The 24,221-nt window shown below is 39.7% G+C and overlaps 1 protein-coding gene across 1 annotated transcript in view; it reads right to left on the minus strand.

The window, feature by feature from the left end:
• Positions 1-2,818: 2,818 nt before the first annotated feature.
• Positions 2,819-24,221, minus strand: part of med30 (mediator complex subunit 30) — a 38,606-nt gene continuing 17,203 nt past the window's right edge. Inside the window, exon 5 of the mRNA XM_067612558.1 lies at positions 2,819-3,699. Within this exon, the coding sequence (XP_067468659.1) occupies positions 3,604-3,699 (96 nt within the window). The 3' untranslated portion in view covers positions 2,819-3,603. The remainder of the gene's footprint in view (positions 3,700-24,221) is intronic.

A 24,221-nucleotide genomic window follows, 5' to 3' on the forward strand; every position in this document is an offset into this window, starting at 1 on the left:
ATTAAACGCACCCATATCAGACACTGATATTCTCATGCATATCTGTGACCTGACAGTGATGCCATATAAGTGTGTGTGTGTGTGTGTGTGTGTGTGTTTGTGTGTGCGCACATGTACTCAGATTTTAGCTCATTTTTCATGTTTGTGTTGAATGAGGTCCTTTGTGGATTATTCTCTCTCTCTCTCTAACTCCCTCTTTCTTTTCTCGTCTATAAATTAGGAGTTTTTTTTTGAAGTGCAGGCAAAAAAAAACAAAATACCAACATTTATTAAGCATCCAGAGGAGGAAATTGGTCCTAAATGGCCAAAAAAATCACTCATGTTTGGTTGTACTTTTAGGCCTTGGAGTCCTATCTCTGCTAATATTTATGAGAGCTCCAGAGGTTTTAGGAGATCCTTGGAGATGGTGTTCAGACAGATGTTCATTGATGAGTTTGAGTACATATTTTAAGATGCTATTTTGGCAAAAAAAAAAAAAACAATTTTTTGAAAGACTTTGCACTGATGATTAATTTAAAAAAGCGTTCTCTCTCCTCAACCAAGGTCCTCGCGATTTTACAGCAACAGGAAAAATGCTTTGTGACAATTTTGGGTCATTAATTTCTGCAGTAATAACCCAAAGTTTGATTGCTTCTACAGCTCCTCAGATAATGTGCAGATTCATTTATTTCCAAACCACTCAGCACCAAGTCATCAAAAAACCATCTGCATTCAAGCAAACTGTAGGTTTATTCATTTAAATATTGATTAATTCATTTAAAATTAACGATGGTTGTGTTATAGCTGAGAAATAGTTGTAAAATGTTACGGTGTATTTCCCAACACTGTGTGACCTAATAATTTTCCCACCTGCGAGGGCACATCCGTTAACGAGAGGTGTAGTTGAAAGTTGAATTGGACGGTAGAAGAGAAGATAAATTTCATGCCCGCAGCCCTGTTTGCAGCATCATCACTGATCTACTATTTTAAAAACTGTATATATATTTATTGTTTAAGCTACATGAGTGACTTTCCAGTGTTTACTACTATGCAGACTTTACTGGGCCACTGCCTAGGGCCCCAAACTACTATACATTTATTATGATGTTTAAATATGAAACCTAGAAAATGACGTTACTATTCTATCTCATTATACCCTTAAATTACTTACAAAAAGCCCCCAAAGAACTTTAAAAAAAAAAAATTATCAATGTGTGACACCGACGCAGAAACTCCGCGAGGTAACGTGTGATTCAACACAACATCAAACGGTGAAACAGAGTTATCACGGAGCACGTTTGAAAAGAAAAAAATGAGGAAAAGTGAAGAAATCATTGTAAAGCTCACAAAGGCAATCTGCTTTTCAATTGTTCAGTTACTTACACGTTCCTGTCGCATCGACTCGTTTGTTAGATGACGTAAGCACCGACGCTCTTCCCCTCATGAAGACAGACAAAGAGAATGATGATAATACAAGAAAAAACTGCATTCGATGAAGAGAGAGTGTCAACTAGTAGCCTATGAAAGAGGAAAACTGCTTTCAGGACAGAGGAAAACAATGTGTAGTAACATGCTGCTCCCAGAGATAAAGAAGTATTCAGATTTTGAAAGAAACAATACTGCAGTATAGAAATACTTCATTACAAGTCAAAGTCCTGCATTTAAAGTTGTATTTGTGTTATATTATTTTATATGTTACATGTATTATTATAACTTTAAAAGCAACATTTGAGTGTTAATTTTAACTATCTGATTTATTGCTGGGTAGTTTAATCTATAATGATGCATCATATTTTATTAGTTCATATATTTTGTATCAATAATTTTAACCTGCAAGTGTAGTGACATATGAATATTAAGTAGCATAAAATGTTAATATTCAAGTAGCCTGATATACATGTAGCCTAATCATCAACCTCCTTAATACCATATGGTGAAAAGTAACCAAGTATTATCCTTACAGTTATGAGGTACATGTGCTTTAATATTTCCGTTTTATGCGACTGTATACTTCTACTAGGATGATTCATTTCCTTCTATTTCAGAGGGAAACTTGTCATTCTGCTACATTTATCTGATGGCTCGTTACTGGTTACCTTACGGATTCAGACTTTACACACAAAATATATGATCAACAAATAAAATATGATGCATTATTATAGATTACACTATCCATCAGTTTATAAAGCAGTTAATATCAGCTCCACCTTGAACAGACGTTAGGTTAATGTAAGTACATTGTGCTAATAATACTTTTGCATTTTTACCTAAGTAAATTTTTGAATGCAGGACTTTTACTTTTAACAGATTATGTTTAGTGTGGTATTAATAATTCAAAGTTTTGAATAGGCTGCTTCTTCTACCACCAACAATTACGACATTCTCAATTAGACAAAGGGTCATGACTGACTTTACTCCGGGGCGGGTTTAGTGATTTGGGGGCAAATACAGATTTACGCTATAAATTACTTTTGGCATCAAATTTTTGTGTAATTAACCCAGACAACTCAGTTGCTCTGTCAGTATTCATCTTTACACATTCATTTTTTTTCTGCATTTTGAATTTAACGTGTTAAACTTCAACAGCGGATGTCATAATTTTTACTTTGCGGCTCAAGAGTGTCGTAAAACAGCAAAATCACACTCTCCCTTCGGAGTCGTCCTCTTTGTTTAAAGTCAGTGTAGGAAGCTTCACGACTAACTCTCCTGTTCTATTCTGAGGTAGGAGTGTTATTAGGTTAACTTTCAACTCAATTCCTTGGAGCGATTCTGAGATGCTTCATAAATACGGGCCAGATACACAACAGATAGATGAAAAAAAATACAGCACAAAGTGGCATTGACTTTTTAAAAATCACAGCAAGATTTATACTGTAGTTCAGCAGAATCTTTAACAAGGCATCGTAATGAAATGTCAAGTCCAATCAGAGCAAAGCATTGATGAATTTACATGAAATAACCGATACAAATAAAAAGCAGAAGCAATACAATAGAAATAAGACTCAGGTTTTTTTGCCACAGTGTATGTCTTTCTTATTAAAGTTCAGAGGGACCATAAATGTCGGACTTGAGACAATTCTAATACTATGAAATAGTAACAGATGAACAGAATATGAGGATTAAATAGAATATATTGATGTGCCTCTACAGGCATAAACCCTAAATTGAGCTAGTACCTACAAATAGATAAAACAATATATCAACTCTTCAGATGAATTCAAAGTCATAACGCTGATTGAAATGTAGAATATCGAGGTAGACAGACTATTTTCTGCCATCGCCCGCAATGATGTCACCAGCAACCTCCCATCCCAGTCTTCAGTGGGCTTGCTCCTCACCTCTCTGCGGTTGTCGAGCCCTTTCATCTTCATTTTGTCTCCTTTCCTTTTCCTTCTATTGGTTCACTACTTCTTCTTCAGGAAATGGGTTGATATTGCCAAAACGCCCCCCATTTCATCTGTAAAGTGCAGCCTCATCCAGTCTGTGGTACCCTGTCACACGTTCCAGTTAACGACCATATCTTCCTGTCCGTTATTTGTAGTGAATGTGCGTGCATATGTGTGTGTGTGTGTGTATGTGTGTGTTATATATATATATATATATATATATATGAGTGAATATGGTTCAGCTCCTGACGGCCAGCATAGAGTTGATCTCCCAGATGAGGTTGCGGAGTTGGTCCATGATCTGCTTCAGCTGCTGGTTCTTCTGCTTCAGTTTCTGCAGGAAAAATTACAACAACAAGAAAAAAAAAAACTTAACATATATTCAGATCCAAAAGAAACAACAACTATGAACATTTTTTTATCTGCTGACACAATTAAACTACAGGGATTTTTTTTTTTTTTAAATTTATGTTGCACATAATACTGGTATTGAAAAGCAGCTGCTGTACTGTACTGAACGCATTTTTCCCACCAGCGTCATGCTGTCATCACAGCATAAAATTCACACTTCCCACCACACATTCTTGTAAAATATAATTTACTTAACCATATTACAACAGATTCCAGATGTACTCTCTGTCCTAATGACTTTGCTGTTTTGCTGCTGGCATGAGAAAATGAACGAGGAGGTTTTGCACAGCAGGATTTCCTGTGAGAAAGATGCCTCAGATTCCCTTCTTCAATCTTAGTCCAAGTCACACTGAAAACAATATAAACCAAGAATAATAACTGTTGTATTTAAGCAATGAATTCAAACTTTTTTGAATGTGTCAAGGTTTTCATGCTTTGGCAGTGTTTAAAAAAAAAAACACTTCAAGGATAAGTCAAAGGGCTGCAACTATTATTTTCACTATCATTTATTCATTTCGTTTATATATTATTGTCTATAAAATGTCAGAAAATGGTGAAACTTTTTTCTAAGCCCAAGAGACAACATCAAATGTCTTGTTTTCCACTAAATAAATCAGAAAATATTCACATTTAAGATGCTAGAACAAGAGAATTTCAGTATTTTATTCTTGACTCAAAATAATTGATCCATTCAGCCTTCATCAATCAAATATATATAGTTTTCTTAATGTCAAAATTCCATAAAAATACCAAAAGCAACAATGAGAGTTTCCTACTAACAAGTATTAGCCTATGCAGCTTATTCCTCCGTGCCACAAATCTCCATTATTGTCCAAAAATGTATTATTTAAAACATATTAAAAAGTCACACTGTTGCTCTACTGCACTGGGTAACACTTTTTTGTTAATTATGTACACGGGAACTGTAGTTTATTTCAAAATCAGCCCCACATACACTGTCCCCATGCTGTAAATACTCACTAAATACATCAAAATGTATATAAATTTGCAGTTGATTTACTCTTGAGTAACATTTGCGACAAACTATGATGCCAAGCTGATGAAAATATATATTCATGACCTATTTTTAAAGCAGGGATGAATGGAGCTGACAGAGTAGGGAAGGCAGAAAGTATTGAAAGACAGACTAACACATGTTGGTTCTGGTCTTTTCATGGGATTTGTTGACAATACGAAACATATAGAATAACACCGGCCTTATCCTTCAACTGTATGTTGAGGGTTTGAATGGGACAAGGATTAATAAAACTTTGAAAGCCACATTTCACTTCAGGTATTTTCTTCTACTCACATACAATAGCCAAAGTTTTCCCCCCCTCACCTGCCTGCTAACCCCTCCCCAAACACTGCGTACTTCAGTTGACTTCATCAATCGTAGCCTCCGCTAATCACTAAACTAACACATCTGGCCGGTTTCAGGGGTGCGCAGGTACATCACAGAGGAGCAAACAACCCAATCTCCCTGTCAGTCACTCGGAGGCTTTGAGCGCTGATTGCCTCTGAATGCGCTACCCAGATCTCTAAGTCAACAGCTGCCGTGGACTGAAGTACCTCATTGCCCGAGCTTTATACATAAACAAATAATGTCTCCTGAGCTGCTACTGCTAGTGCTGCTGCTGCTGGAGAGACAGAATAAATACAATTAAAAAAAAAAAAAATTAAAAATCTGTGCTGCCTTTGAACAGTAAAACATCTACATTTGGAGGTTCGGGCAAATTTAGCAACAGCAGTACATCACAGCTACTTGCTCAGCTTCTTTTCTTCTGATAGATAGCCAGAAAGAGAGAGAGAGAGAGAGAAAAGAGCTCCTTCACTCAGGAGCTACTGTATCTGCAGTGCAGTGAAATCTATTAAGATTAAATCCATCTCACTCTCTCGGTAACACTCCTTTAGCCATGACTAATTACCAGCCATTTTTGCAGTGCAGATAACACCTTGAGCAATCGATTTCACACAGCTCTCTTAATATCAACTGTTTAGCTGATTGTCCTTGAAGATATTCCAGAGTGGAACATTTGGAAGCCTTCCAGTCTCTCTCACTCTCTCTCTCTCTGGGGGGCTCTCACTGCTTCTCATGCTCTCTCGAATCCTTTCTTTCTCCTGTATCTTCCTTCCCCTTCTTTCTATCTCTCTCTTTTCGACTTTCACTTTGAATCAGAGAGTATGTGTGTGTGTGTGTGTGTGTGTGGATATGTCTGTGTGTGTCTATCACATGGGATATGCCTCATTACGCTGACGAGCGAGTCTTGAAATAACTTGGTCATTTACTCAGTATTAATGAGATGATACCCTAAGCCTTTGTAATTTCAGTCAAACACTTTTTAAACACAGAATGTGACATTTGACCGTTTTTAACAGTGACGATTTTTTTTTTTTTTTTTATAAGTACATGAAGCTTTTAAAAAGAACTGCACCCACAGATATGTTTCTCATCTCAGTTTTCCAGCGTAAACGCATAGATTTGGCTTCAAAGACAAAATTTGTTACTTTTGAATCCAGATTCTTCTGCAAAAAAAAAAAAATCTAGTCTCTGCTTTCTGTGAAACCAGACATGAAATTTCACATTTTTCACAGTGGAAATAAGACTTTGGAGGCAGCGAAGCCTTCACGGCACCTTCATTATAAAAGGCAGACTGGCATATCTTGATATATGAATAACAAGACTGCTATTATCACCGAAATTATTCCACAACCTCAGGGAGATATAATTCCATTCATAACCTCATAATTAGCGTAACTCTAATCCTTCACACCTATAATACGATGTTTGTAAAAAAAAAAGGATATACTACAGAGAATAAAGCTGAGGAAAGGAGCTCTGAACTGTTTTTTTTGTCAGAATTGCAAGGCTCTCACGCACACATACACGCACAAAAACATGTCTTCAGGAATCCTGCGGATGCACTACCTCATTTCTTGGGCTGCCACTCAACGGCCGGGGCCCACAATAATGTTTTGATGCCTTCTCAATCCGCAGTAGGCCTCTTCTGACACGCTCTGACACTGCATCAGCCTCGGCAGGGTGGCCAGTCAACAACTCATGAAAGTAAACAAGGAAGCGCTGTCTGAGATCCTGTCTCCAAAGGCCTCCTGCAGACTGGCAGACTGCCTACCTGCTTCACATAACCTGGAAATGCTGGCAGATGTCGGCGGATTGGCGAAGGAGAGAGTGGAAAAGCACAGTGACCCGAGGTGGAATGAAAACGGAGAATGGCATGCACACAGGAGACGAAGGGTGAGCGAAAATGTGAGCGTGTACGTGAGTGTCTGAGAGTGTTTCTGGACGAGTATTTATTTGTGTGTGTGAACTTGTAAACGTGTTTGCGTGAGGGTGAGCATGAGGGTGTGGCTGCATGAAAAAAAATTACATTTTGCTTATTCATTTTCTCACCAAGAGTTCAATGAGAAGGTCAGAACCACTCTCATGTGTGTATACGGTATGAAGCTTAGCACAAAGACCGGACACAGGGGGGAAACAGCTAGCCTTCTTTGTCCAAATGTAACAAAACATTTGCCAAACAAAACATCTACGACTCACTAATTAAAGGACCAATGTGTAGGATTTAGTGTCATCTAGCTGTGAGGTTGCAGATTGTAACCAAATTAATACCCCTCCCCCTGCCCTTCCCCTTTAAAGCGTGTAGGAGAACCTACTGTGGCCATGAAACTTGTGAAAAATGTGAAAGGCTCTCTCTAGAGCCAGTGTTTGGTTTGTCTGTTCTGGGCTACTGTAGAAACATGGAGGTGCAATATATTGGGCTCTGTCGAAGAGGACCCGCTTCATATGTAGATATATATAAGATATATAATTAAAACATACTTATGAATATTATTTTCCATTTTTGCCAAAGCATCCCCCTAAATCTTACACATGTCTAAAAAGACATGTAAAAATGACGCGTTGTGGTTTACAGGGGTTTATGTGTGGTATTTTTTGGTCAGGTGTAGTGACTGCTTGGGATCTGGTCATCACCGTGAGGTTGCCAGGAATCCTGGGAAGACTCCAGGAAGTCAATGCTCCCGAACAAGAAATATTCCTGCATGTAACCACCACATGAAAACACAAATTGTCATTTTGACACCTTGGTTTTCTTTTCAAATGACATACAAAGTGTTAATTAGTGAGCTTCAGAGGTGGTGGTAAATAGATTTTGGACAGAGCCAGACTAGCTTTTTCTCCTGTTTTGAGTCTTTATGCTAAGCTAAGCTAACTGGCTGCTAGCTGTAGAGTTTAATATTTTAGTTTAAGACATAATAGTGGTATCCATCCTTTAATCTAACTCTCAGGAAGAAAGTAGAGAGTCGTATTTCCAAACATGTCAAACTATTCCTTTAATATGTGTGTTCAGGTGTGTGCAATCTGCTAGCTGAAAAGAAAGGTCATATAAAGCAACAACAACGAGAAGCTCTTATGGCACATCTGGGCAGAGGACAGGCCAGGGTGAGATCTGCTTTTCAATCTCACAGAGACAGTTTAGCTGCAATCAAACCAGGCAACGTGTAAAAGTAAAAGTCACGTGGACTCATAAGTAGTTTGTTTATTGGACAGAGTTTTGGCGACCTGTCATCTCGACAGATTAAACATTTTTGGCAACGGGGAGTCGAAAACAAATCCGATTCCAGTGCCTGTAACTTAAGCTAAAGCATGATGGACATGTCTGCTGTAATTTACCTCTTCTTCATATCCAGTGAATAAATGATTGATGAATATGAACACAGTGGAACACTGGAGTCACACTGCAGTTTGACCTAAATTCATCTTGTTGTATAACAGGTTTTTCGAAGCTTGTGAAACTGTGGCTTATCAGGTGTCATCATGTCTCGTTTTATTTCATTTTTAATTCTTTAACTAAATTTCTCTGTAAATCACTTTGGTGAACACAAGTTGTTTTTAATTGTGTCCCATAAATAAACAGTCTTGTACTTCTACATTAAGGTAGATTACCATTTTTCACTTTTCAGTAAGTAGCAGCAACAGTAAGTATAAAACCCTCAATTCTTCCTTTGTCCTCTGTTCTTCCTTAAAGGAAAAAGATCCAATATATCTTCAGAGTTGCAGGCCGAGGAGATATAGACCTGTTATGGAATGACTCATTAGTATCTGCAGCTTTCTTCTGATCTGATCCCTTAATGACCATCAACTTTCACTATCAGTTTTGGATCCTAGCGATAAAACCACAGATTACACAAAGATGGGTAATGCAGATCTGAGAAATGATTAGATGTACAAGTATAGGACAGTGTCTCCATCATTAGCCAAAGAACAATTGCAAAAAGGGACGACGAGTTCTTTAGTACCAGGACGGATGACAGTTTGTTTAAATGACATGGATGAAGGAGAGGGTTGTTACTCCATCTCTTCTCTCCTTCTCTGCCGCTCCCTGTCTGACGCTTTCAGATTCCCTTCATCATGCTCCTTTTCTCTGCTACTCGTCCAAAATCAGATCAAAGAAGCTGTCCTCAGTAGAAGGGTGAAAGACAGATGTTAAAGAGGAGAAGAAGAAGAAAAAAAAAAAAAAAAAAAGCTGAATTTTTCATTGAAAATCACTTTATTAAAATTCTGCTCCACTGAAACTTTGCCCACAAGAGAAGCTTTAACTACTGTATCTCCGTGTGTAATGTCAAGACGAATCCCGACTCAGGCCACCAAAAGACATCCCCTGATCTAAAATCCATTAGTCACAAATATATTCATACACACATCTTTGGCCCCTTTGGATATCACTTTCAATTAAAAGCGAGTAGATTTCTGCAACTTCAATACATCACTGTTCATTTGCTCACTGGATGCAACAAACCAGTACGACATCGTAATCTGTAAACACTTGGGATTTGTCAAAATGTAGGCCATCAAAAAACAGGGTGTCTCCAGGCTTATCAAGCTTGGTAATTGGCATCTCTATATTAATTAATTCTGTTGCATTATCTCCACATTAAAGCCGATTGGGGAGTTTTTTTGATCCATTAGACATTATAGAAAAATCAAGCTAATCTTGTAATTATATTATTATATGAATAAGATGAGGTATTCATCTGCTTTTTAGCCATTTAGCCCGTTTCATCTACGATTAAAAACATGACCACCACGCTCTCTGAGCACATTAAGAACCCAAGCGTTGTTTTTTGATGAGCGGCTTTGAGATAATGGGCTGGGAAAAAATGACTTAGATTAAAATATACACGCACACACTTGTAGACGCACAAGCAGAGAAGGGGGGGGGGAGGAGGAATATAGCAAGTGGAGCAAAAACGTGCCTTCACTCAGGATTCCTCTGCTAATCCGTCCTGTCGCTGGCGACTCAAATCGCAGCTTTGACACCGACGGATCTGGCTGGGAATTACAAGTATAAGTGTCTGTGAGTGAAGAGAAGGGATTAGGGAGATGGAGGAGGAGAGGAGACGAGAGTAAGAGGAAGAGGAGAGGGACGGGAAGAGGAGAGGAGTTTATTTTTTTCAGCATCAAGAAAGTGCTCAGACGTAATTTTTTGCTGCCCATAACCACCTCGCACCTGCACTTTTAGCAGACCAGTTTCACAAAAGATCGTACTGTACGGCATGAAAAACTGCCAGGCTGGAAGAAAATTAAGGATTTTATTCTACAGCAGTCTGAAAAACATCAGCCGCTTCTATATGTAGTCGCACTAATTAGATCAGTTCTCCCACACAGCACCAGGATCAGCCGGTCATGGTGACTGGAGACGTGTTGGTATTTGTGTTTTATTATGTGAATATGCTATCATAGTTAGCAGAGTGCGACCATTCAAAACATTATTTCCGCAATTAAAAGTTCTTTTATTTCATGCTGATAAAGCAGCTTCCAGACCAACTAAGCAAAAAATGTAAATAATGTCAATAACCTAATAACCTGCATAAGAGCTCTTGAAATATTTCACCATAGAAACATCAAGGTACTGCTACAACACAAAGTAAGCTAACCGAGCTAGTTTTACTGTAAGCTGGTTAACACTTAAGTAACTTTGCACCATAGAACCTCCTCAAAAATGTGGCTGTGTGTCCCCAAAAATTTATAGCAGGCAGTGTGAACCAATCAGGACCGTCAGGATTTATTACACCCAGCAATAGCAACCTGAAGACATAATACTAGAAATGGAACAAACAAACAAAAATGGGCAGGCTGCATAAGGTCAATATCAACACTGACAAGAGATGAGGCAGGTTGAAACCTCCCATCAACATCCACACACTCAAAAGTACATTTATATTTCAGTGAACAAAAACAGTTTTTTTTTTTTGTCTCTTCAGTTGTTAGAGAGGTTGATGCGAAACCAGCTCTGTCTTCAGACAGTGTGACAGTGTGTCTTGGCAGAAATGCAAGTCAAATTTAATGAAATGTTAAGGTTTATATTAAGTGTGACAAGAACTTGGAGAGGAGCCTCAGCTATGTGGAAAAGGTGCTCTTCCAGAAACCAGTGATCCCCTAAATTATGCAAAAATGAAAAATGTCTTCAAGGAAATGCAACTCCCTATTAGGCAGAAGAATTAGGACACAGCATTTTTAGTAAAGAGCGTGTCTACAGTAAAAGCTGAAAGAATCCACATGCAATAAACTAACCTGTGAAACTACTATATACCTGTTCATACAGGACCCTGACTGGTCTTCTAGCCTGTTTCTTTCAAAAAAAAATCCACTTACCAGGTCCTCTAAAGCACACTGATTAACACATTATATCTAGTTTGTTTAATATGTACACAAACCCAAGTCTGAAAACATTCCTTTTTTGTTTCCTTTGGATAGAGCCAGGCTAGAAGTTTCCCCGTTTCCCATCCTTATGCTAAGCTAAACTAAACCATCTCCAGGCTGTAGTAATTTGAAGCCTTGGACTGGGAAATTGTGACGGACATTTTACATTGTTTTTTACGAAACAATTAAGCAAAAACATGTTTGAAAGATTAATCTGTAATGAAAATACTTGTAAGTTGCAGCCCTATTCATGTCACAATGTATTTTGTATAACCAAGATTTGTTGACACTAATTAACACTATTTTACAATGTCAGGTAATATCTAATGCTGTTAATTCAGTTAGGTTTTTTTATTGATTAGTACATTTCATTTTAAATGTCAGTGTTTCAAGTCAATTATGAACGCTCCCAGGTTACACTGCAACATGACGTGAGTGCGTGTGTACTAAAAGTGCTCCACCGAAGTGGGATGTCACTTGAAGGAAAACACATTGCCCACTCAGAGAAAACTTGTAAAAAGCCAAAGTGAGTTGGGGGGTAAGTAAGCTGCTTACTGCTCTGTGCCCTACCTGGGGAACCCTGTGACACTAAGTGGGCCCTGGTTTTACCATCTGACAGTATACCCACAGGGAGCCGGGCCAAGCGGCTTTAATTTGCCTGACGTCAGTTAAAAAAAAAAAAAAAAAAGCCTTAATTGACTTTATAAACTTTATGGCTTTTTCTCAATGGGAAGGTTTAAGTGCCGGTGTGTTCTGTGTTTGGCATGGGCATTCCCAGGGGAATGAAGCCCTTTAAAGGGATTTTGAAAGCAGATAAAAGCCTTCTCTTCCAGGGGTGGCAGAAATACAATAGCTATGTTGTCATCCTTGCATACACCTACCAACGAGGTTCTTTCAATACGTCCTCAGCATTGAGGTGGAAAGCCTGCAGTGTCAGCCGACTGTTGCAGAACGGTTGCAATCGATTTAGCCTTTTAGAAGTATCTGGGGCTAGGCGCCCCCTCACTCCCTCCTAAGCACTTGAGTCTCTGCCAGGTAGCCCCATCGATTGGGCTTTCCTTTGTGATTTGGTTCCCAGTGATAATAAATGAGGGGCAAGAAGGTTGGAGTGCTGTTGCTTTAAAACCAATGATGGGCAGCCAACCAAGTGACTTCAGCAAAACTGCACATCAGAGCAAAATCCAGAGATACAGCTATGTTTACTGGGTACGGGCTAAGTGACATGTTAAAGAAAATGTCTATTTCACAGCAGAAATCCTATTATATTAATCATACTAATTTATCTGTTTGGCAGGGCTAAGCACATTGTACACAATATTGTGCCTGAGTACATATCTAAGTTCATACTTAGTTCAGGGGAGCAAAAGTGTTAATTCGTATACAGCAGCAGATAAGCTACAGCAGCTTGGGAAATGATAAGCAGAATTAAATTTAAATCACAATTTTCTGGGTTTCATAATAAAAGCACTAACAGGCAGTCACCAAGCTCTGAGTTACAGGCAAGCTGGTAGCTCTCATAGCTCCGGGTCTGAAAAATGAAACCAATGCCAGCATGGGGCAACTCCACTGGCTCCAAAAATAAGTCTATGAAAAAATGACCCTACTTCTCACTTGATTTATTACCTCAGTAAACACTTTACTGATGAGTTTATGGTCTTAGCACATTTTGTTTTCATGGTTTTAAGCCTTTTTTCCATTGGCATAAATTAGCATTATCACATGCACCATGCTAGCAGCTAGCACCAGGATCAGCTCCACCATCTCATCCAAATCTGGTCACTTCTGGCTCCAAAAATCAAAGATGGTGACGGTCGAATCGCCAAACTCAAAGCTTCAAAATGGCAGTCTACAAACCAATGGGTGATGTCCATATTTTTTTGTTATAGTCTATGGTTACAGGTAGAGGCCGATAAATAGATGGCGTTTAATATTTGACAGTAAAAAAATATATAAATTGATGACTATATCTGCCAATATTCTGTTTTTACATTAACAGTTGTGACATTTGAATCCACCAAATGAATAAATGTGCTTGAAATGATCTTGAAGGTTTTGTTATTAAAAGGTTATGATACATCTACAGAGGCAGGACATATACGGTTAAACAATAAACTTACAGTAAATTCTTAACAGTAAATCTCACTGGAAATTAAAGCATTATGTTAGTATAAACAAAATACAACAAATGCATTTAAAGCTTGAATTAAGAAAGTTAAGGAAATAGTTGTGTGGTGTAAAAAAAATTACTTTTTAATCGAGTACTGAGTGGGAGATCTCTCCCCAGATATCGGGAGAAATTGATCACTTTCACTGCAAACAGCAAGAATCCTCTCATATCTGAATTGTTCTAAATAAAAAGAGAGAAAAAGAAAAATCAAAATGTCTATAAAACAGCCTATAAAACGATGTACAACAATTTCTTTTTGTTTATCTGCCAACATATACAACCATAAAGATGCAACTGTTTTAAGTCCATATTGGCCGATAATATCGTCTCTAGTTATAGGTTCAACTCAACATCAGTCAGAGTTAAACAGTGTCAAACGGCTGAGGCTTCCTACTCATTCACTTTAATGAGAGGTCTTCCCTTTTTGACATCCCTGCTGCTAACCAGCTAGTTTATGAGTCAAGAGGGAAGTAAAGTTCAGTTTCAAAGTAGCTGCAGCAGATAACATGCGGATGTTATTAAGTATGCACATAGGCGTGTGTGTATATATATTTTGTTTATCAGTGTGTTAGTGTGAACAGTAGGTATGACTGCGCATGTATCTGAACATGCATAACAGTGTGTATTTGTGAGTACACACACACACACATGCACGTGACTGTTGAGAGCTTGAAGCCAGCGTTTGCAGGGTGATATCCCACCGTCTCAATCTCAGAGCAGACAGGACGTCTTCCTTTCATCTCTCTCAGATGTCTGTCAGGAGCTTATATCATATTCTGAGGCCACACTCTAAGTAAACATGATACTTCAAGGGTTTTTTAATGGGCAGTGGAAGGTTCCTCAAAGGTTGAAAAAAAAACTTTGATTTAAATGTAGCGTTTTTCAGGTGCCAACAACAGGTCTTCAGACGTCAAAAGCATCTTAGTGATGTGTTAAAAAGGTGCAATCACTCACACACGCACTTCAAATCAGCTCACCTACGGCACCTCTTCAATGAAGTAATATTGGTTCTAATTACCTCTATCGTTTTAAGAGTGAAGACACTGGTTGGAGGGTGATAAGAAAAAGAGACAGGCAGGCAGATTTCCGCAAAGATAAAAGAGAAGTGACTCCAACTGAAAACCTCCAATCCTGTCGCAGGAGATGTTGTTTATCTAGTGCAATAAAGACTCGCTGTTGAAAAGAGAACAAGCATGTTACTTGTGTTTCACCCTAGTCAAAACTGTAATAGACCCTTCATATAGACATAAAGCAGTGCTGGCAGAAATGTTTGCACCTGAGCAAGCAGCTTTCTCTTCGCTAAATAAAAAAAAAGTAGAATGAAAAATGATGACAGAGTTTGAAAGAAAAAAAAAAAAAAACATAGAGGGCTTTCAGGTGATGTGACATGCCCTTTGGCAGTCACGGCGCAGATCCTCAATCAGTTCTTGACAACAAACTCTGACTACAGCTAAATCTGGAAACAAATGCACCTTATCAGACCATTCACATCCCTTACACTGCACACCAGAAAGCCTGTTGTTGTCGTTTCATGTCTACTACCTTTTTTTTTATCGTCGCCGAATTGAATGCTGAATCCTAAATGCATATGAGCATCTAAACTCTACTACTACTCTACCAAGTCTATCCTTATCCAAAAAAAAAAGTCAACTTCAAACAAATTTGAACAAAATAGAGCCTAACCCTAAAATGCGTTGTAGAATTATTATTTCGTTAATTAGCGATGCCTCCGCTGCCTCGTTTGAGTGACAAGCTAACGTTACCTACAGTATATCCACAAGTTTTCCATCTATAGTGTGAAATCCAAAATGCTCACTCAAATCACTTCTCAAATGGTTTGGTGTTATGATTATTGGTTCACCGTGGCTTGCTATTTTTCTCAATTTTTTGGTTAATGAAGCTAACCAAAAGGTTAATGAAGATAACCCTCAGAGTACAAGACAGCCGGTTGTGTTTATTGAGGATTTTGACTTCCAACATATCATTACAGATTAAACATTTACTTTTTTTTTCCATGTGACTACTAATGGTGACTATAGAGGAATGTTTTGATGAGCTGGTCTCAAAATCTCAGTAACTGTCACAATGTCAAACAAAGCAAAATCTCTGCATTGTGACACTAGTTCAGTGATAAAATTCAAAGCCGGTGTCTTCATGTCTTTGATTTCCGTGCTCTTGACAGCACTCAACACACAACTCATAAGACAGTTTGTTTGGTGTGGAGTTGTTAGGCTGACAACAATGTGACACTGTGACAGAACTGGGTGACTGGAGAATTAAATTGAGAAAGCAACAGACAAAAGGGACAAAAAAAACATGTATATAATGGTGAGAGTTTGTGCTCAGTGGACAAAGGGGAAGTCAGATGCGAAGTTAGCATGAGCCACAACATGCTTGTTCATTCAAAAATGTTGAATTTCAATAAAACAGTGTTTACTTATACTGAAACTCCACAGGATACCTTTAATTGAAAACAATTCCTTGGTGGAGCGTCGCTGCGGATCCATATGGTGGCGAGCATGTATCTTTGCCTAACACCGCACCAGTGGAGGTGGAACATCCGTGGATACGACTTGGAGGGAAGCCAAAAAAAACCCCTAACCTGCTCCACAGAGACTTATACTCCAGATTGTGCTAGAAAGTGAGGAGGAAGAGGGTGTTTGTTTCAGGCACCTCACTCCACAATCCCACCAGTTCAACCATCTACTGCATCACATCTACTAGCAATACCTCATTACGAAGCCCTGTGTTTCAGCCATTATGTTCCACGACCAGTAATATCCTTTGTGAAAAATCTAGAAAAACCGAGAAAGACATCATACATGTGACTCATGCCAGTCTACTACGACGCCAGACTCTTTTGATCTACTCCAGCATGTACTTGAACATTGATCAAAAACATCCAGGGCATACTAAAGAATCTACTTTAAAAGTCAGAGCTATCCAAGATGTTAGTATATGCAATCATATACTATGATGTTGCATTTTCTTTGATGCAAATGTACAGTTTTAAGTCCGGTAATACCTCGAAAATGCTCAAATTGTGGCTTACTTTTTCTTACCGATGTGAACTTATAACCAGGCAGAACTGCTTTGTTGTTTATGCTCCAAATGGATGCCTGATGACCTGAGAAGTGCCCTAAGCCGAGGTTCCTTTAAAAGTAAATTAAAAACATCTTTCTTTACTGGAGCCTTTGGTCTTTTATGTGAACTTATTGCTGTTTGATGTATACGCAAGCCTACATTGTATATTTCTATTCCTCTTTAAAGCAGAATGATGTTTTTGGTATAAAAGCATCAGAAAAAAAAACACAACTTGCCTTGATATGACTTTTAGTTGTGTTGCACAAGTGATCTACCGACACCATAACTGGCAAATGGCATTCACAGTACAATACAACACAACACAAAAAAAAAAAGGGTTTCCAACTTACATCACGTCTCTCTTTCCTGTAAATAATAGCTGTAGGCACCACAACAGTTAGACAATAGTTTAAAAAAAAAACTCTCACCTCTAATTGCTTACATAGCCCTTACAGTGTAGCACAAAGCAGAAATAATTGGGGTTGCACTTCACACTAAATGCAACAAAATGCTAGGAAAACACCTATTCTCCAAAAAAAAAACAAAAAAAACCAGCTCTGATTCTTCCTCTGCAAGAGCTTTGCAGCTACACTGCCCCTCTGACCCCAGCAAAACAATTAAAAAGCCCTTGGCATACAGAGAGGCTCTAATGGGCCACATATGAGGCTGCTAATAAGACAGAGGTACGGGCACCTGCTGTGCACAGCCTACTAATTCTGGAGCCTGAACATAGTGGTGGAGGATGGGAAGGGAGAAATAGAGGGAAAGAGGGATAGAAGAGAGGGAGAGAGGTATAGAGAGGAAGTGGAGCACAGCAGGGGTTGGCGACTGTGGGAGTGAGACGAGATATAAACGGAGAGAACAGAAACAAAAAAGAATGAGGGAGAAAGGGAATCAGAGGAAGGCAGTAACGCAAAGCGGGAGATGGGAAGAGAGAGAGAGAGAGGGAGAGAGCATCTGCCAACCAAGCTGCATCCCTCTCTCCCGGTCTTATTACAGTTAGGAGGTTGCGTTTGTTTATCATCAGGCCTCGGCAGACTCCCCGCCTGCTCTTCAGATAAAACTAACCTCCAGTGCCACTGGAATTCATTATATACGCTGAGCCGGCAGCTAGCTCGCACAGGTCTGGAGAGGAGAGAAGAGCGAAGCCAGACAGTGGATGGCTTTTCTATTTGAAATTACAAACATCCCCCCTGCTTTTAATTTTTCCCTTTCTCATTTGAATAAAGAGGACAGATGCGGTAATTAACGGGGTATTAGAAAAGCAAGGCGGTGTACAGTGAGGGAGGGAATTGAGGAGGGTGAGGGGGCATAGGGAGAGAGAAGCAGCAGAGTGGGAGAGATAGTAACTAAAAGAGGGGAGAGAAAGAGAAGAGCTGTGGAGAATTAATAACGGGCCAGATCTCTCCAAGGCCTCCTTAATGGGCTGTGACAGGAATTTATTCACACTTAGGCTGGTATTAAATCAAACGCGAGGCGAGTGGCAGTGGCAGGCTGCAGCAGAAGGGTGGGGCAAGGGGGGGGTGGGGGCAGGTGCGGCAGAGAAAACGACTAGGGTCTGCCGTGTCGCACGGGGTCCAGCATTACAACGCCGCTTCATGAGAGAGGGTCATGTCCATGGCCCTCGGGATAGATAGAAGGATGGAGAGATGGAGCAGGCAAAGAGATGTATGAAGAGAACAAAACGATGAGTGATGCGCCAATGACAAGACAGCCTGTCCCATGCCCCAGATGGAATGATTATCAAGTAGTCCGGAGAGCCGCTATGAATCATCCTTCCTCCATTCTGCAAAATGCACCGTCACTCAGCCAGACAGCAAGCCAGTCAGTCAATCTGTCAACCAATCAGTCAGTCAGGCAGGCAGAAAGGAGGCAGGTTTCCACCGACTTGGACGGCGCTCGCTACAGACAGCTGGTGAAAATGGAAGCCGCTCCAAACACCGAGCGCTGTCCAAATTAGCGTTCAGAGAAATATTCTGCTGGTGAATATATTTGTCATATTCTTTGTTTTCCTTCATTAATTGGCGTGTGACCAGTAATGTAGGATATTCATTAAGGATGTAATTTGTGGTCACTTGGGTGCCACAGAATTCGGTCTTTTTTTATTGGAGCAGAAACAGCGTGGATGACTGGGGACCCTGAATTGATATGCACAATCACATTCTACGGCATCAGAGGTCTGCGGCACAGAGATTGAACAATCGCAACCCATTAGGCACCAATGAATTATGGCTAATGCATCTTAAACATTTATGCAAACACTGTTGACTTTCACACATGCTTAAATAAAGTTTACTTCTTCATATAGCCACTCACATTTGCATAAACTGCAACTCAGTACATACAACATGCATGAAAGTGAGCATTAAATGCATTAAATCGCACTCAACAACGCCGTAAAGGCACACAATCACATTTACATTCAGGCACGTGTTAACTAGAGGAACGTACACAAAGACAAACACTTACAAGCGCACTTAAATTTAAAGACATATTGTCACACACACAGCGCTCTTCCTAGTAAAGACACTTGTGGAGAGTGATGAGTGTGATGCCTCCTCCCCCTCCAACACTGGGCAGATTGCATCACCATCCGTCAGCCAGACTCCGACAAACAGCAATTACCCCAATCGACAGATAACGAGAGCAAGGCTATCACTCACAGCCAGGACGCCCCATAAAGCAGCCAGACATTACCATGGAGGAGTCATTTATCTGCCTCTCCTCTAGCCATCCCCCCCCTTCCACCACCACTCCACCTCTCTCTGATCTTTACTTCTACTACCTGTTCAACGGTATCAGCTTGGGGGGTGGGCTTCAGGCTTCAGCAGGATAAGGGCAAGGATGTGGCCAAGCGGAAACTACCACAGCTTGAGGCTGAAGCCAATGCAGAAGAAGTAACTTCCAGTGCAATGCCACAGACGGCCACTAGATGCTGTGTCCACGAAAATCCCTGACATCCATTCATAAAGTGTCAAATTCTCTAGAGAAAGGCGTTTTCACACCTATAGTTTGTTTGCTTTGGTCCAAATCAGCGGATAAGTTGCTACTTTGTTTCCTTTTCCCTTTGGTTCGGTTTGGTTTCACAAAGAAAAGTTTCAAGCATATCAAAATGCAAAAACAAAAGCCACGTGGGAGCTGTTACTCCGTTCGTTGGTCAGAAATCTTGTGGGGTTGGCGGAGAGAGAAAGGAGAGTTTGTTTTTCAGAAATGGCACATAGGCTACAACATTTATAAAAGGCCTGATTTTCCTTCACGCCTTTGTAAAACAGAAAATAAAACTAATGTATGTGCTGTAGCACTCAGTAATACAAAAGTGTACTTGTCCCACACCGCAGGGTGGATTAGAAGAATTGTCTTGATATATTTTCTATTTGCAATAAAGTGGACTACTGTTATTACTGAAATAAACATCATCTCTCTCTCTCTCTCTCTCTCTCTGTCCTTGCTGCTCTCCATGCCTCCATGGTGCTGAAGGACGCGCAGTAGTGGAAACTTTTCAACTGTTTTCTTATTTTTATTAATCTCTCATCTAGAGAACAATGTGTTGCTTCACGTTATGCGAAAAAGACATGCTGCTTTCAGTCAGCTGAAGAGGAGAAGAGAGCATAACGCAAACGCAGCTGGCTACGGCAGCTGGTTTAATCCAAAAAATGCGCAATGCTTCCTGCAGTTGGATCAGATCTAGGTCGGATCAAGTTCATTTCACAAACAAACTGTATCATAGTTCGTTTGTAACCAGACCAAGACCTCCTCTTCGACAAGGTCTCGGTCCGGTTGTTTTGGTCCGCACCCGAGTGTGACTGCTGATCAATTTACAATGAAAATATTCTTTGGTTGCATTTCTGATGGGAGGAAAGAGAGGACTATGAGTCTACAATGACTATCAGCAATCAATAATGTGTTAACACAGAAAGTTAAGGTCTGACTAGCTAATTTCACTAGTTCTAATTGGTGTCTTGGTGGTGTTTTCTAAGGTTTTTGTTTCATTAACATTTAAAGAGACACTTGTTTTTCATCATGTTTGCTTTAATTGACATGTCTCTCAGGATAATACACAGTCATGGCAGTTGCCACTTTCTCCACCAACCCTCAGCTGCCTCTAAATTTGTATCCAGTAACCAAAAAACAAGGGTGGCGAACATTAAAACCCAATGTCAGGCGTCACAGGTTCTATGTCAATATTTCCTACAGTCTAGAGCGGAAGCAGAGCTTGGGAAAGGGCTACAGGCAGGGATTAGGTAGGGATTGGACGATGTGGACATTTAGGGCTGGGCCAACACTCCTGCTTTCCATTATTCTCCTCTTGTGAGCACCGAACACACATTTCAATGGCTCTCTTCAGATCATTCTCCTCTGTCGAATGGTAACTAGGGTGGTGTCTGTTCCAAGGTTATTTCACTCAGAACAGAGCGTACAAAAATCCCCATCCATGGATTTAGAATCCTATTACCCTGCATCCTATCATTCTGCCTATCACTCCTTCCCATGAAGATGCATTATATCATTGTTCATTATTTACAGCAGTGAGTGAATTTAAATTTTGATAGAAGTCATCCTTTCAAAAAATCTACTTTGGGCTTTTCTAAGGGGAAATATGAGGCTAGCAATCCTAGACCAGTGTGACATATCAGCTGGAGAGTTTGCAGCATGCTTGGACCTATCTTTTCACTTATGCATCAATCTTCTCTCTCTCTTTCTGTCTCTCAGCATCTTGTTACAGAAGGCATCCTATTTCCCCCGCTGCAGCTGAATTTCATCAGTCTTCTGTTATTCCTTTTGAAGACCCTATCTGAATGGGAACGGCTTAACTCTGACAATCCACAGCTGTCTACACATCTATCAATCCATTCTTTCATCAATCTTTAACCTGTCTTTTCTTTCCCTGTACATCAAGCGGCCCTGAGATTCTCTGCTACTGCTGTACATCGTGTCATGTCAAAAACATCGTATAAATGTTGTTTTTTTGGCTTGCATTTTGCTACTTGTTTGTGTTGGCGTTTTTTTTTTTTTTTCTCCCCCTCAGTGTTCCTTCGTCCTTTACCCTCCACTTCACACATCTCCCCTCTCTGACAACACAACTATCTGTCTGGTCATCCATCCATCTTCCAACACCTTTCCCACCTGAACAGTCCACTTCTCTCTCTCTCTCTCTCCCTTTACTCAACAGAAAGCTTTCTTTCCACCTTTTTCTTTTTTCCCCCCTCTACTGCAGATCTTCCTTTCATCATTAACATCTCTCTGCCATTTAGCTCTCTTCCTACCCTTTTCTCCCTCTTTTTTTTTTTATCTCCTTCCCTCTTTCCTGCCATCTCACCCTCCTCCCAATCATTCCTCTCTCATCCAGAACTATCCTATCTGGCTGGAGTGACTGCAGCAGATGTAGCCAGGCCACAAACATCTGCTTCCCCTGTCCCGCAGCATCTCTACTCTGCTGATCAGACTAACCGCTTTAACTCCCCAAAGCTTGCTGTCCTTACTGCTGCCTTAATGTGCAGCTGGCCAGCCTGGGCGAAATTACAGCTAAATATGTTGCAAGCACATGAGGCATACACTCAATTTCACTTGAGGGCCAGATTGCAAATCTGTGTTTCTAATAAGTTCAAGTTTTAGCCTCTGGCTAGGACAGGGCAATATAAACCATATAAGTACTGATCGCAATAGAATATTTCCTTAATAAGAAAACTAGAAATATACTGTCAGATAGTTAGGCATGAGAGGCACGTTTCCCGAGTGTGCAAGAGTGACAGCTCAGCAGTCACAACAACCTTAAATATAGATAAACAAAGTAACAAGACATTGGTGCAGTTGGATTACTTTGGCTACCTAAGTTCCCATTTGGCCACTAAGTGAATGAGACAGTCTCAAATAGGGTTAAGCAACATAAAGTCTGGCACATAGTGTTGTTAACTCAGCCAACAATCTGTGCCAACAAAGACAGGAAATACCACAAACTGAGTTCAGTTTAGTCTCAAACACCAGCAATTAGACCCATCCCCTCAAACAAGCAGCACAGCTCTCAGAAAAACACCTCGCCAAAAAAAACGTAACATGACTATGTTGCCATGTCTTTTCCCCCATTAATAGAGACATCACACAGGCTGTTACTGTTTTAGCCTCGGCTCTTTGGATAGCAGTGTCAGTCGGTCCACCGCTTTGATCCAGACTGAAATGTCTCAACAACTATTAGATGAATTGCCATGAAAATTTGTTCAGGCATTCACGGTCCCCAGAGGATAATGAATCTTAATGACTTTGATGATCTCCAGACTTTCCAAATACCTGAAAAACTAATGACATTCTCATCAGCCTCAGCTGTACTTTGTGTTTATTCCTAATTAGCAAATGTTAGCATGCTAACACGCTAATCTAACATGGTCAACATTATACCTGCTAAACATAAGCATGCTAGCAATGCCATTGTTCGCATATTACCATGGTGACACATGTACAGACCGCCTAGCATGGCTGAAGACTAGACTCCTAGTTTTGCTTAACAGCAAAAGACATGGTGCCAATGGACACCATCAAAAATGAGATTTAAACTGAATGTAACTGACCCAAGAAATAAGCTCATTGGCAGTAAATACCTCACACTGCGGGATATTTACGGATTCACACGCAAGATCTATTTTATTTTTGTATAATTTATTAATTTAAGTAGATTCTCTGTTTGTAGTTCAAACAATTACTGATCATTTGTAGGGAATTTTAAGCTTTAAGTAACAGTGATTTAATTTATATCATGATATACTGTATATTGATATTGACTGATGTCATACTTTCTTGCCATCTCTCCTTGCCCAACCTCTGGGTTGCACAGCATTTAAATGTATACTTAAAATGTTTCACCCAAACAACAATGAAATTAAGATGCTTGATCCACCTGGTAATGGAAAGGATGTGTCCACCTGTGTGGCTGTTCAATGGTTTAAGTAAAAATAACTAAAAAATAACTAAATTAAGAAAAAATTGATGTAAATAGAGAGAAGCAGACAAGGTAGAGATAGATATTTATGTGCTCAAATAATTGAGATGTAGCTGCAAATCAATATCAAGACATCCTTTGTATTTCATACATTCAGTGTATATTTTATTTTAATAAAAGGAGGATATGCCCTATCTACTGTATATATTATATAATATGCAATTACATAATATGGTCTTGCTGTGTGTTTAAGGATTGCAGGATGCGAGGAGAGCTTGCCCTGAGCAAATTTCAGTAGCATGTCTTCTCAATCTCTATAGACTTGGATCATTTGACAGAACTCTATTTGCATGCTAATGCTTTGCATAGGGGGAAGGTCACAAACAAGGTTATTTATCACATCCATACACAGGTCTCTAATAGGACAAAATTACACTCACTTTCAAGTCCAGTATTTTATGCACTGTCACTGGAGCTCACAAAGATAAGTGCAGTTAAGATGAAAAGAGGCAATACTTTTATGCTTTGGTTTTGGGGGTTTTT

The sequence above is a fragment of the Thunnus thynnus genome, chromosome 15 (assembly GCF_963924715.1).
Source record: "Thunnus thynnus chromosome 15, fThuThy2.1, whole genome shotgun sequence".
Classification (NCBI taxonomy): domain Eukaryota; kingdom Metazoa; phylum Chordata; class Actinopteri; order Scombriformes; family Scombridae; genus Thunnus; species Thunnus thynnus.